General features: G+C 47.6%; 1 protein-coding gene across 1 annotated transcript in view; it reads left to right on the top strand.

The window, feature by feature from the left end:
* LOC144142676 (uncharacterized) overlaps positions 1–18840 on the top strand; it is a 35935-nt gene that overhangs the window by 7186 nt on the left and 9909 nt on the right. The window contains exons 2-4 of the mRNA XM_077674334.1: positions 4345–4487; positions 12035–12297; positions 13564–13776. Coding sequence (XP_077530460.1) covers positions 4345–4487; positions 12035–12297; positions 13564–13776 — 619 coding nt within the window. The remainder of the gene's footprint in view (positions 1–4344; positions 4488–12034; positions 12298–13563; positions 13777–18840) is intronic.

The raw sequence follows: 18840 nt of genomic DNA, 5'->3' as shown, positions 1-18840 counted from the left end.
CAGGTTGAAACCGACACACTAAAGAACCTCTGAAGGCTGGCCGTCCACGTTCGGGCGGCCTCTCTCAGGTATTGTCCATACGGCACGCAACGAAATTATGCCCAACAATGACGAAACTCCTGTCCTTCGTCAACACGACGCGTGCAATACAAAAGGACCTGGACCCCTTCCCGCCAGGTGGGCGACACAACGCGCCACGACGAACTGCGTGCGCACTCTGTAACTTCGAGCAGCACAGCATCCCGAGACACTGCGGCGTGCCCAGCCCTGTTGATAGCCGGTGACCCTTCGAATCACCTCACCGTGAGCGCAAGTCCCAAGACAGCAACGCACCCGCGCCTCGTGCGCACTAATGCGGTAATTACACCTGACAATATACAGATACGGTGGGTTCACAAGGGACCTGCAGCGCCGCCCGGCAGGGAACAATTCCATCGCCAAGACGCGCATCCTGACCTGTCCAGATAGACAATGGAAGGTAAAAAGCATTCTCGCTGCTGCGCTATTCACCCGTTGAACGCCGCGTAAGCTCAACCGGCATGAAAGCAAGCACAAGCTGCGGCCCACGACGTTCGAGGAAGGACGTTCCGCTGAAGGGCGCAGGCACACTGGCCAGCTTTTAGGAAGAGAACGACAATAGCGACTTGTGGATTTTTATGCTCGAGCCTTGGCATCAAAAAAAGCCAAATCCTAGCAATGTAATGTTTGCAGAAGGAGCGCCGTTCCTGCCGTTCCTTCATAAACATAACGAGTTACCTTTACAGTTCCACCCACCCTTCATGGAACGACGGTGTTCCTCCGTTCCTCCAAAAAGGAACTAGTTCCAGGAACGCCGTTCCTTGGAACGGCGTTCCGTACAACACTGTGTTAACTAAAATAGAGTGCGCTCGTGAATACCCGAAAGAAAGAATGTGGGCACCGCGGCACGACACAGATATAATACGAAATGCACTTATCACACTTGGACAACAAATAGATTGAGCAAGAAAATCAACGGAATGCACGGGGAGAGCGAATGTAACTTGATTACCTTAGAAACACATCTGCTCTTGCTTTCATAGCCAGTAGCGGAAAGTTCTCTGATAGGTCGGTTGGCTTGTCTCAAAAATGAAACATTTGAGCGATTATTTTGGAATTATGCATATTGTAACGACAACTTTAGATGAAATGTTGCCTGTTGATGAAAACAACGGGACCAGCACCAATGCCAAGGCTTTTACCAAATGGGCGGAGGAAGCACACCAGCTCGCACGCGTCCCAATTCGACACCAACAAGAAATCGATGCCAAGAAGTACAACAACGCCGTAACGTCGAGTATCGACCAGGCGACCTTGTGTGGGTTCGGACGCCGATTCTCCGCCAAGGACTTTCGGAGAAGCTGCTTCGGCGATACTCTGGGCCTTTTCGTGTTCTTCGCCATGTGTCAGATGGCGAAGCTACGAAGGGAACGCTACGAAGTCGTACCCGAGGACAACCCAACAGCACGTTCTTCACGACGGAGGTCGGACACAGAAGTTTTCAGCATATTTGAGTCAGCATATGGATTTGCAAAAAGTTTTTATCGTCAGGTGGAGTAGGAATAGTGATGAAGTTATTACGTTTAATAAGTCAGAATTGTGTTAGTATCAATGAATGTTAGTATCCAACAAGAGTTAGTAACTAAGTGCACGGTCTAGACTAGTGACAATAGCATTTATGTCCATACCGACTGGCAGTACCTACGTACCGTTATGTGGGGTAGTAAACTTTCTGAGGAGTTATTAAATACAACCCGTTACAGCCTTTTTGACTCGCATTTCTGTTAAGAGTGCGTAAGTGTCCCCATTATGCAGGTCCAATAAAACCTCGGGTATGTCTGAGGCAACAGATATCGGTACACAGCCAAGAGTAGCAGCGTTCGTTTTACTAACAGGACACGTTGGATTTGTTTTTACGCAGTCAAGTGAAGAAAACAACGGAAGAGGAAAGAAAATATGTGAAAAAGAACTACCAGATAGGTCGCGAGCAGCGTCAGGGTAAAGTGGGAAAATCTCACTGCATTTTACTACGAAAAAAAAAAGAACGAGGATGACGACTAAGCACACAAGACGCTACAGCTAGATACAAACTGAAATTTTACTTTACGGTCATTCAACATAGAAAGATAACATAAAAACATTTTCCCGTCACCGCTACGACAGTCCTTCAATGCTTCTACTCACCACAGCACATCCGCTAAGCTATCTATCAGGCATGCGCCCTCGTAAAAAGCATAACTGCTTTTCTGTGGGAACCATCGAAGGCATGCTCACACAATTGTCTGAAGGAAAAAAGGAACAAAGGTAAAGGAAAGGCAGGAATTTCAACCAGGCTGTGGCCTAGTTTACTATCCTACACGCGGGGAAGGGGAGCAATAAAAAAAAACATGAAATTAGTAAAAGAAGGGTAAGGTAAGGACAGAGCGTACAGAGGTGTGCCCAGTGTTTCGAGACTATAGATGATAGAGTTCATTGACTTCATATAGAGTAGTCTTTTCTGCACAGTCTTCTGTGCAGGTTGGTTGTTTTTTCGCAGCACAAGAACGCTTTTGTCCCCTTGTGCGTTGATTACGGAGAAGGCCAGTCGTCCAGGCTTTTCTCCTCAGAGAAAGGCCGCCGAGAATCCAGCTTCTGTGAAGTTGAGGAGTATTGCCTTCTTGCTGATGAAAAACGTGGACACTCGCAAAAAACATAGCGTTTGGTCTCCGGTTTTTCACAGACTTCATACGCCTCACTGTTTGCTATTCCGATCAAATACGAGTAAGCATTTGTAAAGGCGAGTCCCAGCCAGAGATGGCAAAGAATGGTTGCATCAGTCCGTGGGAAGCCTAATTGAAGAGGACGCTGAAGGTGTGGGTCCAGAGCATTAATACGAGCGCTCGTGAACTCTTGGGTAGTCCATTGTTTGCTTCTTCGCTGTAGATATTATAAGCATCGTTAATCTCCTGTAGGGTTTGGTCACTTTCATACCCTAACACATTTTGCCGTTAAACACTGGGACGTACCCAGGGCACCACTTACGTGGTCGGCCAGATGGTGGTGGTGGTATGGCTTATCAAAAATACGCATACCAACTTAGTAGGATTGGACAAGAACAATATGTTTTTTGATGAAAATGAATTACACGAGGCTAAAAAGTAAAGCAGAAGCAAGGATTTTGTGCGGAGATTCAAGAGAGATAGGGAAAAAAGGCCGAAATAGATAAGAGAAAATAAAATAAAAGTAAGCCTCATCGGAATAGTTCTAGCACGGCAGACGAGCCGTCTCCGAAATGAATGAATGGATGGTGTGACGAACCTCCCTGTGGCAGTGGCTTAGCTTTGTGCCCCCAAACGATAAAAGCCCTGGCAGAGTCAATGGCAGTCCAAGCCATCGCAGGGGAGTCTCCAGCAACCTACTTCGATAATTAGGAAATCGGCGGGAAAAAAAGAAAAAAAAGTTCATTAGATTCAATTTCGTGGCAAAAGTGGCACAAGGGAGAAGTTTAGGGGCCTTCCCGATATAGCTATCGATTAAGTGGGTGGGGAGGGGATACCACAGCGAAAAGAGGTCAGGGATACTTCGCACGAGAGAGTTTAAGAGACTTCTTTTCTAGCAGAACCTGAGGTGTTCGAGTTCAGGAGAACTGTGGAGCCCGTGATCAGACATGGCTTCGGTCAACAAGTATTGGCGATAACGAGCTAGCAACACGCAAGCGAATGTGGGAAGCACCTGTACAATCAGTAGATCCAATGCCAGTTTAGCTACTTATCAGCGGCTTCATTGACGGCTAATTTAGAGTGGCCAGGCCGCCAAAAAAGCCTAATTTCCCGCAAATGAGTGAGGATGCAATAACAAAATATTTTAAGCGTAGGATTAACAGTTTCTGAAGAAAGAGCCTCGCATGCGGAATGAGAGCACATGAGCAACGTCACTGAAGGTAGCGGGGTGCACCCCCCTCTCCCAGCGAGCCTCCTGTGTGCTTCTTATTCGTACTCCTCGTCACTTTTCTCACGGGTGACATGCAATACGGGAAAATCAACTAGCACAACGTTCTGCTTTAACAGAGAAAATTTCCATTGCATCAATAACGGAACGACTGAAATGGGAGAAGAAAATGAAGTTTGGGCGGGGGAAAGAAGAGAGACATATACATGACAGGGCGGCAGAAGGCTATCAGCTTTAGAGGAATTTTGATGCAAAGTGAGCAGACACGGAGCCAAGTTTCTCTTCACATACAACCTAGGTGTTCAATTTAGAAACATAATGCACGAGCCAATAGAAGTTACAATCTTTCAGAGGTGTTCTGTGGGTCCTTTATAATCGCTCACGTATTTTTTATTTCAGCACTGCACAGAAAGAAGGTCAGATTTTCCGTACCTGAAGATGCCAGTCACAGCTCCAAGCAAGATGTGCATGACCAAAAGGGTATTGCTTTCGACCGGCGCAACTACACCCAGCATCCCACACGCAAACGCTACATTTGTCAGGTACTTATTTCCCCTGATTACTTAAGGTTCCAGATGTACGTCGACGCTTCTTGCCTTCAAGATTCAAGGTTTTCGGACAGTGGCGTACCACATTTTTTTTGCTTAACCAAGCCTCTGAACTGCGAGAGTGAACTAATCTATAGACGAGAAAACAAGGTATGCAAGGAACATAATTAACACTTGCAACCCGGATGGCACAAACGGGAATCTTCCGGGCTCACTGCAAATGTTTATTCGTTCATGGGGGACACCGCGCAGACGTATAAAGGGAATTTATGGCTAGACAAAATATGAGGGCCACATCTACCTAAAAGTGCCACGAAAACGAAGGACTACCTTGGTCAGTTTTAAAGAACTACTCTTTGGTAACTAGCTCACTGTATTTCACCCGCAAAAGGCAATTTTCAACTTGAACCTAACGAAAGAGGTAATTAAAACCTTCAAATTTCGCACTGCGGGACGTCAACAGTGGCATAAAAAAGGGGGATAGTGGGGCTCTTCGTCTTACAGTCTCGCACTATCCGCGGATCGTGCGTGGGTAGTCCGAGGATTCACTGACACTCCATAGAAATACATGCAAAAGATAAGAAGAATGCCGGATTGCTTCCCGCCCGAGGAGATTTTGGAGAGGCCGAGACCGAACATCGAAGACACTCATTAAAAACATATCTATCAGTGTGTTCACTGTACGTTATCAATGAAGTGGTGCAAACCAAACTGAACCAAAGATCCCACTACAATCATGTTTCTTTAGGGTGGCGTTGGTCGGCGGCTGCCATTGCAACAGGCAAGATTCCGTAACGTCATAGAGAGAAGTGGTCAGAGTTACGCAAACTTCGCATGTCTTCTTCAATATCGCTACTATTTGTTTGAAGTTTTCGATAAAATTGGTATTATTGTTATAAGGACAGAGCATACAGCTATATATATATATATAATAAATATATAGCAGAAGGAAATCTGTCGCTGTAGCCGCGCACCGCCGTGGGCGCTGCCATAGGAGCGAGCGACTGTCCTTGCCTACTTGGCTTGGCTAGCCACATGGCTTCTTTTAGAACTTGAAGCCAAAATGAAGCACAATTGTAGCATTTTTTGTTGCTCCTTCAGCATAACGCTTTTAAAATTTCTTGACAAGTGAACCTTGTTTGCACTTTATTTTTATAAAAATTCACTAAATTGAAATAATCTTTTTACAATAATATTGTTGCTTTTTTGAAGTCACGGAAAACGTTTCAGGCTGTTCATGAGTTATGCCAAGGAGAAGGGGAACGTGTCTCCTCGTGACATGACGGAACGCTCGCTGAAGCGCGGCTGTCCTAGCCAGTGGCGCCAGATTTCCCTCCAGTATATGTTAGTATGAAACTCTGTGGGACAGAGCACTCTTTTATAAGCGAAACTTGCAGTTTGTCTTCGTGGTTTTCTTAAGAAGCCAAGAGCCCAAGTCTGTACGAACCACATCTCTACGAACTACTCATCGGGGCTCACTTAAGAAAGTTTTCATTGAAAACACTGCTCTTACAAATTTTCCAAACACCGCGTGTGTCAAGGTCTCATAATAAACTTAGTTTTGGTGTGTGTGGGGGCGTGTCAGCCTTGATACCGTTGCCGTTTTTGCGATGCTACAAATACGTTTTTGAAATAACCTCTCAAGGAGCACCATCTCGTAGTGCGCTAATGGTGACTTTACATGTGTTTCAAGAGATATGGTTGAAGTGGCGCCGGGTTCGAGAACGGCGGAACAGCTGGAGCAGCTATGGTTGACGGGGCTCTGCGATAGCAGGGCTTTCAATACCAATATCCAGAATAAAGCTCCATTCTCCGACGGCTGAAGGGATACATCCTCTTGGCGAACTACAATTTATTAGATACGAAAGTTATTATCTCTATCCAGCCCACTTTCGAATGCGTGCGTGGGGAAATTCCATTTCCCGGTGGTTAGACAAGCCAGCCACTCCCCGTACGCGCACAGTGCCATCTACTGGCTTGCTTGGAACACTCATTGTATTGTTTTGAGTAACTGGTAAAGCACCCTCCCTGTTCTGCCTTAGAGACTAAAGGGTAGAAAGCGGGATTAATGCGCCAACACTCTACCCAGCAAACCGCGCTACATGCTGCACATATCCAGAAGATGTATGCAATCGAAATTGCAGACGTCCAGGAGACAGACGTATGGTTGGGGTCGAAATTACAGATATTCAATGTTGCTACAACTACAAAAATAGATCCAAATCACGCAAAGGATAGCGTTAAAAAGCACCTTTCATGGTACTTTTATTTACTGTTTACGGGATGTTACCTTAGTGATACAGCTTATGAATATTGTAGTGGTACGCATGCAAGACGTATATGTACAGTCAAACCCGGCTATAACGAACCCCGATAGAGTGAATTATGCTATATATCGAACAAAAATAATTCAGTTACGGAAATACATGGGAAACATATTCCTTATAACGAAGTTCACATCCCATATATCGAACTCTGGGCGCCTAGAATTGCCGCCGAAATGCATGATCTCGGAGCGGCGATTGAGATGTGGATTGGCCGCGACCACGGAGCAAGAGCCGCGACTGAGACATTGCGCCTCGCACGGAGCGACGTGACGCCCAATAGTTTCCGTAACTGTTTCAGACGCGCGGGACTCGCGACGAAACCCGCTTAGTCAGCCTGTCCGGACCAAGACAGTAGCATCGGTGAACTGTGGGAAGAGCTCGCCAGCGTTCCCGATGATGTCGCCAGTGAAATCCGTCCGACGCTTATAACGCTTTCGGCCGTCGATGTGCTCCGCCAATGCTTCTTAGAATTTTGAGGACGCGGACTCGAACTGGTGCAAACAATGTTTCGTGTAGAGAATGCTATGCTAGTTGAAACCGCCAAAACGAAAGTGAAAACAAAAATCACCGCTTTTTTTTTTTTGCAACGTGGCCAGTGAAGGCGGAAAGTAGCTTTATTACTTGCAATAAATGGATTATTTTGGTATGCTAATGGCTACTGTACTGTGTTCTTTTCTGCACACGCGGATGGCGGAGTTGGTGAGGGGAGGGGGGGCGGGGGGGCTCCCGTGGATTGCGAACTCGTAACAACAAGCTCGTTATAGGCGGGTTCGGCTATATCGAACTATTGGATATATCGAACTAATCGCGGTGCATATTGCAGTTCGCTATAAACGGGTTTGACTGTATGTCTATTCTACATTGATTTGCTGTTTTTGGCACAAACATTAGTTTGTAGTGTCCATGCCTGTAGGTATGTGCCCCAGGAGAGCCAAATTTTGCAAGGCCGAGTGATTTTTTCAAGTTGAAAAACCTTCTTTTGGGATAAATTCTACCCATTCCTTCCGTAAATAGGATGGTCTGGTATCTTTTGGGTGGTCTTGGGTCGGGCGCGGCATATCAACCCGTTTAACTACCTTACTGCGTCGCACCGGGAGGGCTTCGCTTGTACAGTCGTCCACGGGATTAGCTGGAGCATCACATTTAACTTTGCGCTGAATAACTCAAAAACTCCTAAAACAACTGTTCAAACGACTGTGGAGAGCTCAAGAGCCCCTTAAACTTGACAGAAATGCAACAATTGTGACTAAACTACTTTATACCAAAGCTGGAGGAAACGATAAGTGGGTAAAGTGTTGCTATAGCTAAGCCTGTAAACGACTGTACCTATCTCGGAACGAAATATCGCTTAGGTTGAGTGTGCTGAAAAAATCTCCCACCTCCCCTCGGGGGAAGCCCTGTGTAGATGCGACGCATAGGGGGTTCACGTTGCAGCGTTGGACAGCGGAGGAACGGCGCTGGAACGATGGAGCGGGGCGGCGCAGGCACCGCGTTTATAGCGCGCATAACGCTGAGGGGACGCGCCGGCGCCAGTGCGTCTGCCGCGGCTATGACGCAACACAATCCAACACAATCCACTTTAATCCAATCCAATCCAAATCCAATCCAATCTAATCCAATCTAAGCCAAGCCAAGCCAGGCCAAGCCAATCCAAGCCAATCTAATCGAATCCAATCCAATGCCCCTCGCGAGAGAGTGTTCGCTATCGGAGAGGAGAGGGGGTGAGCGGCGGAGAGCACAGCTGGCGTGGCGGGGAGAATGGGGGAGGAGCGGACGCCGACGACGACGACGCCGGATGCAGGGACAAGGCGGGTGAATGAGATGCGGTTGCATCTAAAATTTCGTTAACTGGAGTCCACGATGGCCTGGTGGAAAGTAGGTATGGGGGCGAGTGTCCCAGGTCTCCCAGTAGGAACTCCGCCAGTCATTAGGCCCTATTTACAGAGTGCACACAGTCCGGTCACTCAGTGTCACTTCATGTGCACATATTGGACGATGTTCCAGTTTGGGGTAAGTGTCAGTCCGTGTAAGTCACTCAGACTACGTGATAAACCAATCGTGGCCGTTTGTGTGCCTGATGTGAAACGGGAAACACGCACGTCGAAACTTACCACTGAACCAGGAGCCACTACTTGCGAAACATTAGTTATGACCAGGTGCAGTTAGGAATTCAGGTGGTTTGCAGAATGCGCCTCGTCTCGAAGGTTGCGGTGTCAGATGGATCTGCAATACGTTGGGCAGTTAAGGAAAAAGAAATTGCACCATCTCCCGAAGGGAACTATGTGATGATGCAAAGCATGTGGTGATGCATGTGGTGATGGAGGCGCCGAAACTTGTCCATCATGTTCTTGTCGATAATGTCGTCTCTGTGGTAGAATCGGTAGTCTCCGTCAACGTTGGTGAGGTAAAGGTTGTTGACGTTGGTGCACCGGCTGAAAGCAACGTACACGCCCTCGTCTTCGCAGCTTTGTCTACTTCTCCTTCTTCGTCAGCGGTTCCCCTACGGGAAGATGATGACTGTGGTTGAACGCGAAGCTATCTCGTGATGGATTGTTTGGTTGGCCAGTCCCTAGGGGCATCCTGCCACAATCATCACCAGAGGCGCTGCGGACGGGGCACGGACGCGGGACATCCCCCCGGGCAAGAGACACTAATATCCTCCTCTAAAGTTTTCCGTTCGTCGTTTCCGTTGACCTTCAGCTTCGCGTGACTTCGTTGTATCAGTAGCTTCTCGACGTAGTTTAATGAGTCAAGGACATAAGGCGCGTTCGTATATCTTGCATCTGCCTCGGTTTTCCAGCGCAGTGGGAAGAGCGCCGCGTACCTCCCGTTGCGACCAGAGAGCGTGGGCTCGAAACCGGGCGCCGAGAAATATTTCTTTTTAAGTGCGAATGCACTTCTTAAGCGACCCTGAATCACGCGTCCACCACCGTCCGTCCGTCCGTCCGCACCACATACCCACTTAGGGCGATTGGCCAAGAAGAGTTCCTAATTTCTTTAGCACATACCCACTTAGGGCGATTGGCCAAGTAATCTGAATCACGCGTCCACCGTCGTCCGTCCGTCCGCACCACATACCCACTTAGGGCGATTGGCCAAGAATCGGGCGTGAGAAGGGCTAATGCACCCGCTTAAAGGAGTACTGACACGAAATTTCAAAGCTGAGATCCGCTCTAGCAATCAAGTACAACGGCAACACAAATAGGTGTCTGTGAATAAATGCATCTTTCTTTCTTTGTAGTTGTGTGTGTGTGTGTGTGTGTGTGATCTCTCTTTCGCGAACATTAACGAACCGCGCAAATTCAACTCCTGCATTCGCACTTTCACATTCTTCCCCTCGGGGAAATGCGGGGAAATTTTTTTTTATAGTGTAGGGGGAGAGGTGCGGACAACGGAAGGACGCCGGACATAGCCCCGAGCAAGAGATGTTTTGCATCTAAAACTGTCGGGTCCCCATCCTTGTGCGGGAGTAGGCCGAGTATGTATAAGTCAATCGACGGAGTGCTGCTAACCCATCGAGGAGGGATCGTGCAAAGCAATATGTAACTACTCGTATTCCTCCAAGAACCCTAAAATTGTTTGTTTGCTTGATCGATAGCTTCATCAGATTCATTTCACGTTTGACATAAACATTCAAAAATGAAAAAGAAAGGCATAAGGTGTTGGAAAGATTAAAAAAAAAGGTAAACAGGCTCCCCTACAGAACAATTTTAAAGAGGAAAGCCTTTCTTGCGCTACTTAAAGCCGAAAATTTTAGTGTGTCGGTCTGTTCCTCCATTCAGCCTACTTGCCAAAATATAAAAGAAATCTGAAACAATAAGCCTACACAGACAAAACATTTACAAACCACTAAACCTTGTATCATACTTTATACTTGTCAACATTGGTGATCAAAAATGAGTCATTAGGCATATTTGAGACAAACCATCAAGACATAACTGCTTCTAGCGCTGTTCTGTCAACTGTAAATAGATAGATGCGCGCTGCTCCCGGGCTATGACGCGTGAGCAGCGGAACGCGGAAAAATTGAATTGACTTTAGCAAACCTGCGCCGTGCTTACCGTGGGAGAAGCGAGACTAGAGGGGAGAGGGGTAGAGGTGGGTGGGAAAGAAAAGAGAGGCATTAACGCGGCAGATTCGGCAGAAAAGTATCGTCTTTCGACAACATTGGCACGGACGTGAGAAGAGACGCTGCCAATTTTTAAGAAAGCTTGGATTTGAAAATCCGCAGTATAAAGACCTCTGAAGAGCGGGCCTGGCTGAGCAAGAAATAAAATTTGTATATATCAGGGGCCGGCAACCTTTCGAGATGGAGAGGGAGTTGCATGAACCCGACACAGCAAGGGCCGGGCGGCAAATCGGGAGAGGGGGAGATTCTTTGGACGGGTGAAAAAAAGGAAAGGCAGACACGGGCTGCGCTCGTCCGTGTCCTTTCTTGTATGTCTTTCGCGCAGTTAAATTTTGAATATGAAAGGAAGACAAGCGATCTTTCTTTGTTCCTGTCTAACCCCATTTGAGCTTGAAGCTGCCATGTTAGCCTTCAGGTACGAAGTGACAAGGGGAGGAGTCACAACGTCGTGCCCGGGCGGCATAATACTTCCCCTCGGGCCTTAAGCGGGCCGCGCGGAGCAAATTGCCAACATCCATGATGTAGATAGAGCAAGCCCGATACGTACACCAGCCAAGGTCTAAGAAAGAGAGCCGTCGCGAACGAATGAAAACACACAAGAAATAAAGTGCAGCGAAGGTAAAGAAACAGGAGAGACCATAGAATAGTTGAAATAGAGCACATCTTTTTTCATAATTAGCTTGAAAACCTGCTCACAAATAAAATTGTATAAAGCTTGATTGATTGAGTGATTGTAGGGTTTAACGCGCTGACGCCACGCAGGCGATGAGGCGCGCCGTAGTGGAGGGCTCGGGATTAATTTTGACCACCTGGGGGTCTTTAACGTGCGCCGAAATCTCGTACACACGGGCGTTTTTGCTTTTCGCCTCCATCAGAAAAGCGGCCGCCGCGGCTGGGAATCGAACCTGCGACGTCGGGCTCAGCAGCGCAATGCCTTAGCCACTGAGCCACCGCGGCGGGTATAATGGTATAAAGACAAGCCTTAGCTTGCTCAATTGTTCTTGCTCAAGCGCAAGATTCATCTCTAGATTTCATGCTCTCGGCAACTTTCTCGCAAATGTGTCAAGTGCCATTTTTTTTCACAGTTCTGCGAGAAGATTTGCTCAGCTCGAAACAAGTTCGAGGCGCATGTTCGGACGCACACCGGAGAGCGCCCCTTCAAGTGCCCCTTTTGCAAGGAGAAATTCGGGCAGCCAAACTCGCTGCGGAGACACAGGAACGAACGTCACCCGAAAAACTGGAAACGGTATTGCGACATATGTGAGAGTGGCTACGACACTTATGAGCAGCTGATAAAGCATCTCGATAGGTCTACTGACGAGAAACACAAGTCCCTTGAGCGACCCTCGTGAGTGGATTCCAGCTCTCTTAAAGGGGCATGAAGACAAAATACAACGTCGTTACCATTGAAAGATATACGCTTTACAACCTCACTCTGATCCATTCCAGCTGCGGAAGTTGCTTTTTAACCGAAGAAACGCAAGAAACACTGAAAACCTTTGAAATTTCGCGCCATAGAGACATAATATGGCAGGAGTTGACGTGTTATAAACCGGCACCAAAAACATTTTCATGGGTGTGTTAACTGAGCATTATTATTCACCTGATGAGATCAAACGGAACTCGAATACCCACTAAAATGTCCCAGTCGCAATTTTTTGCGGTAACTTGGGTCAGCGGTCGTCAATCGCACGTAAAAAGATCCTGTGACGTCATAAGAAAGTTACAGGAAAGTGGGCGAGGAGTGTGCCACTGCTTTATATGTTTTCTTTAATATATTGATTATTGGTTCGAATTTTGCAATAAAAGCGGTATTGTTATTTGGGACAAAGGGTTTTTTCTAATTAACCAAGACTTGTATTTTGTCTTTATGGTACCCTTTAGGGTACGGTATTTGGTCTTGTATTTTGGTATTTTGTGTTTGTATTTTGGTCAAGGTACAAGGTATTTTGGTCTTGTTGGAAGGTGGCCTTGATTGACGCCGTCGTCGACACGGACCGTGCAAATGCCCAGGCAAGGGTAGAAGCGAACCAAATTTTGTGCAATTGACGATTAATGATTGTCAAATTTATTAACGATCAATCATTCATTGACAGTAAGGTGAGATTTAGCCAAGCAGAGGGTGGATTCAGTCGAGTTAAAATGAATAAGGTGAATTGATGATTCACAGTAATAATTAAGAGGGTGGAAGTAAGGTTGATTAAGATAAATTACGGTGGATTAAAATAATTATGATGGTATAGGATATATTAACGACAGGAAAACAGCATGGCGTGTGTGTCGACGGGTAGAGGTGCATTGAAAAGATACCCGTCAGAATAGTACGCAAGGTGTTCACCTTAAAGCAATTTTGAGCAGACTTAAGTCCCCTGAGAAACTTTCTTGTGACCTAGTGATGTGTGATGTAGGGCTTGGGCTCGCAGCTGACGCTTTTACATACTATAATTATAATTAAACAAATTTTAAACGTCCAGCGTTTGAAATCTCTGTGTTCAATTTTGGTCCTAAGAATTATTAGCACTAAGCAAGATTTAAATGCGTATTATTTATAATCTATGTTTTCTATGATTTGTCTGGGTATGCTAGTTCTATCTATGTCTACGTCTTTTTCTAGGTATGTCAAGTGCCCTTTTTGCAAGGAGAAATTTCGGCGTCGAAGCTCGCTGCGGAAACACAGGAACGAGGGTCACCTGGAAAACTGGCCATTCTATTGCAAAACATGTAAGAGGGGCTACGACCCTAATCGGCAGATGAGAAAGCATCTTGCTACTCACCCATCTTCTGATATTTCTACTGGCCGCCATCGCAAGGCTCTCAAGCGGTCCCGGTGAGTGGATTCCGTCTCTATTAAAGGGGCCATGATGACAAAATACAGCGTCGTTGTTTTTAAAGGTTTAGACTTTGGTAGCTGACTCTGAGCCATTCCAACCACGACAGACACTTTTTAACCGAAGAAACGCAAGAAACACTCAAAAACTTTGAAATTTCACGCCATAGTGACGCTATATGGGCACAGTGACGTGTTATGAGCCGTCACCAAAAACATTTTCATAGGTGTGTTAACGGAGCGTTAGTATTGTACTGATGAGATCAAACGGAACTCGAATCCCTACTACAATGTCCCAGTCACGTTTTTTGGCGGTGGCTTGAGGCGGCGGCCTTCAATCGCACATAAAAAGATCCTGTGACGTCATGAAAAACTGGCCGGAAAGGGGGTAGGGTGTTGCCATTGCTTTGCGCCTTCTTTAATATCTTGATTGTTTTCTTCGAAGTTTGCAATAAACTTTCTATCATTTTTATTCGGGGCGAAGGAATTTTCTAATTAACCAAACCTTGTATTGTGTCTTTATGGCCGCCTTCAATGTACGGGCTTATTCGTCTCGTCGGAAGGCGACCAAGAATGATCCCGGCGTTGACACACATGGTACAAAAACCCAAGCAAGGACAGAAGCGAACCAAAGCATGCTAACCCTATGTGATTGACGATCAATGATTTCCAAATTTATTAATGATCAAATTAAGTTTGCAAGTAACGATTAGTACTTGGGATTTCGCTAGGATGAAGGGGGATTCAGACAGATTAAAGTTAATTAAAATGAATTGATGATTCCTAGTAACAATTAGTAGGGTGGTAGGAAGGTTGACAAGGATAGACTAAGGTGAATTAAAATTCGTTATGGTGGAGTAAGAACGATTAAGCACACTAAAACCTCGTGGTAACATGATTGATGGGTGGACAGGTGTTTAAAAGATACCCGTCACAATAGGAACCCCTCTAACGCAATGATGGCCGCCAACGAAGCAGCAGCAGGCGTAACGAAGTGGCAGTGCAACTATACCGGCCTTGGAAGGAACAAGGCAGTCATCCAACAGCACACCACGCACGCCGTGAGCAAGCCGGACGGGACGCTACTACAAGAGAAAAGCACCGACGCACCGTCCCTCCCAGGTTACAGAGTGCACAAGAGCCCGACCGACGGCAGAGGCCTGTGCACCCTGCTCGTGAAGGAGCGGAAGTTCCTCGAATACGAGCTGCAAGCAACAACATCAAGAGCGAGCACACATTCACCGAAATTATCCTGGGCAAGAATAGAAAATTGAGCATATTTCTGCTCAACGTTTACGGCACCACATCGCAGAGAAAACAGATTCAAAACATTACCGCACAGACGCAGCACCGTATTGGGACGCAACACGCTGACGGCATGCGGCGACTTCAACGCAATGAACCCAGTCTATGGCTACAACAAGTACACAGCAAAACCCCGCGACCTGGGCCAAGACGTCACGGGACTTGACTTCTCCCTCATCAAGGACCTGATGCATCCGACCGGAATCGGTAACTCTGTGGCCCATCACACCGCTCAAGACCTCACGTTTATCAAGAAGGACGTCAGAAGAGCGATGACCTCGAGAAACGGGGTGGCCGATCTCGGCAGCGACAACACAATCGTGGAAATCGGCATACCGGAACACAACTACACCTGCACCAGAACACACAGATGGATAGACTGGAATGCCTTCCGAGACGCCAGAAACCAGACGACAGGTGGAGATGAAGACGTGAAGTCGTAAGCAAAGAAATTGAAGCGGACACGGGCATCGACAAAGTAGACAGCCGGATAGCCCATCTCATCGAAGCCAAACAGTTCGAACTCAATCGATGGAAGAAACAACAGCTCAATCAGAGACGCAAAAGAGGGTGGCGGAGCTCAACCGAGTGATTGAGGATCACTTCCGCGTTCTATGTGCGCAACAGTGGAACGAGACCTGCAAAGCGGCCGACGGGCAGATGCACCACGGAAAGACATAACCTGCTGAGCCACCTCCTCGACGAAACCAAGACCAGGTTTCCCCAAAGGGAAAGACTCGCCAAGCACATATATCGGGCGAGTACGGCGAATACAAGCGTTGTACGGAGGCCTACCCAACGCGAAGCTCGATCGGGACATCGACGTCGAGGAGGTCCTCGCGGCCCTGCACGACCTCAACAGCCGGTCGGCGGCCGGGCCAGAGAGAAGACCGAAGCATCTCTAATGGGCAAGTGAGGTGCTACACAAAACTTGCTACAAACTTGCTACCCGACTTGTTACACCAAATCAGCATGAAGTTGTGATTAAAATATATGAAAAGAACTCCTACATGCACATGAATACTCAAACACACAGATGCATACGAATACACACAGACAATAAGGTGCAATAGTCATTTGCCCGAGAGTTCATAGCTCACTGTGAAGTCCTGGGCTCCGGAGGAACGTTAAGAGCGCCTTTGTTGCGCGACGTGACATGCCTGCTGTAGGCCAAGGCCCAAGGAGATGCTTCGTAGAGATTTGTGCAGACGCGGGCAGGCACAGAGAAGGCTTAACCGTGGTACGCTCATGTTCGTAATAAGGACATGCGCAAAGAATGTGTCTCAAGTCCTCTCGAACTGCACAGATCAGGAACAGTGCTGAGGAAGCCTGGCGAAGAAAATGCTTAGTGTAAGCCACGTTGACCGGATGCGATGCAGGACAGCTTCATCTCGCTTGCACAGACCGCTTGGCATCCGAAATCGGCACTCTGGGTCTATTGTGTCCAACCGCACGTAGGTTTTATTTGGGTCAGCCCTCAGCAATAGCTGAGAGCTCTTGGCAACCGAGGACACCAGAGTCGCTCCTTCACGTCTTGTGAAAAGCACTGGAGTAATAATTGGGCTGAAAAACCTGATACAGCAGCTCTGTCGGCTTCCTTGTTGCCAGCCACACTGCAGTGAGAAGGAAGCCACTGCAGAACAACGACATGGTGGTTGTTTATTGCCTGCGTGTGCAGGTCATTAATTTCTTGAGCAAGCTTTTCGTGTGGCAGCACCATGAGGTGCTGAAGGGCTGCTCGAGAGTCGGTGAAGATTGCCCATGCCGGAACTGGAGCACTTAAAATTTGTTGCAATGCAGCACACAGGGCCCTCAGTTCAGTAACCATCGACGAAGTTTTGTTACCTAGTTTTCCGGTAATTTTTGTGCGGGTTGATGGGATCCATATTCTGGTGGCAGATGACGTATCCATCACCGATCCATCCGTCAAATGTGAGTGTAGTTTTGATAGGTAGTAGCAATGTGCTCCAATGAAAAGAATTTCAGAGCAGGCAGAGGCAACTTAGGTTTGCTTTGGATGCCGGAAGTGGTTAGTGTAATTTTCCAGCAGGAAAATGTCCATGGTGGCTTCGTATACTGTGGTGGGCTCTGATACACTGCCGGTAATATGGCACATACCTCGGCTTCCGAGTCACGAGCCAGCGGATGGTCGAGAGTCCTCTTCACAAACCGCAAGCGTGCACGAAGGAGTTCTTGCTGGCAGAGAACCATTGGAGACAGGCGCCTACTCTCCCGGAGAGTGCCAAGGGTTGAAATATTTTAGGCACCCCTAGTCACACACGAAGCACCTTGGCTTGTACGCCTTCTAGGAGCTGTGAGTTTGTTTTTGTGAGAGGCTCGAGGGCAGGTAGACTGTAGTGAAGCAATCCCTCAGAGTGCATTGTAGACTCTGATGAAAGACGCCACCGAACACCCTCCCGCGCTGCTGGAGATCATACGGAAGATCGATGCATACACCTCAAGCTTGTGTTTCAGTTTCCGTATATGTGGAGACCACGTCATGTTGTTGTCAAAGGTCACTCCTAGAAATTTGTCACTGTCAATGCAAAACATAGGTACGCCTGCTTGTTTAAGGAAATACCAGGAACATAACCTAGGACGAACAAGGCACGGAAGAGCCTAGACGACGGCTTGAGAACCTAGAAAAATACTTCAGAAAGTGCTGGAGAGCCGGTGGGCTGCCAAAGAAGTGCAAGACAGCCATGTCCATCCAGATCCCCGAGCCTGGGAAGCCACCGGACACGGAAAACCTCAAGGCCATCTCGCTCACGTCCTGGGGGGTTAAGGTGCTGGAGCACGTGCTGCTGAACAGATGACAAGATTACCTGGAATGAGAAGGGCTGTACCCGGCCATGGTGATCGGCTTCAGAGAGCACGTGAGCACGCAGGGTGCGATGGTGCAGCTCAAACATCAAATAATCGATGACAGCGGAAGCGCCCACGACAACAAAACAATCCTGGGGTTGACCTGCGGAGTGCCTTCAACAAAGTGAAGTACTCGACGGTCCTGTCCAAAGTCTCCAAGCTCAACATGGGCGAAAGTTACTAGAACTACATCAAGGACTTCCTCACAGATAGGACCGCCGAGCTCCGAGCAGGCCACCTACATACGCAAGATAAGAAGCTCGGGAGCACCCGCTTACCGCAATGGTCTATCATCTGGCCGATGCTGTTCAACTTGGTAATGATCGGAGTGGCCGAGAAGCTCGCGGACATCGAAGGCGTCAGGCATACAATCTACGCGGACAATATCACGCTGTGGGTGACCGGCGGCACGGACTCCCACATAGAGGGCGCGCTGCAAGCCGTCTTCGACGCTTTAGAAGACCAGATGTAAGGCATCGGACTGAGATATTCGCCGAGCACATCGGAGCTCCTAATATTCCCACCTACCAACAAAGGCAGAGGCAATACTCGACAACGCGTATCTTAACCAAATCCGGCAGCGTGATCCCAGACGTCCTAAAAATCAGGATGCTACACATGGTCTTTGAAGAGCATGTAAGAAACGGCGAAACCATGTTCCAATCTCGGCAAAAGCGGCCAATGCGACGCGACTCCTCAAACGAGTCATGTCCCAGAATGAGGCTCGTACACTCTTTCATCATCATCCACGTCGCGTAAGTTGATGCCTACCACAGATAGCTGAAACTCGAAAGCAACAAAGTCAACACCATCATCAGAAGAGCGTAGAAGATGGCACTGGGCCTGTTCAAGCCCACGTCCACGACCAGCTTCTTACAACTGCAGATACATAAC

The sequence above is a fragment of the Haemaphysalis longicornis genome, unplaced genomic scaffold (assembly GCF_048455015.1).
Source record: "Haemaphysalis longicornis isolate Haplotype H1 unplaced genomic scaffold, Haemaphysalis longicornis Haplotype H1 scaffold_6, whole genome shotgun sequence".
Lineage (NCBI taxonomy): Eukaryota > Metazoa > Arthropoda > Arachnida > Ixodida > Ixodidae > Haemaphysalis > Haemaphysalis longicornis.
The sequence above is the reverse complement of the archived record's forward strand: the minus strand, read 5'-3'. Positions and strand labels throughout refer to the sequence as shown.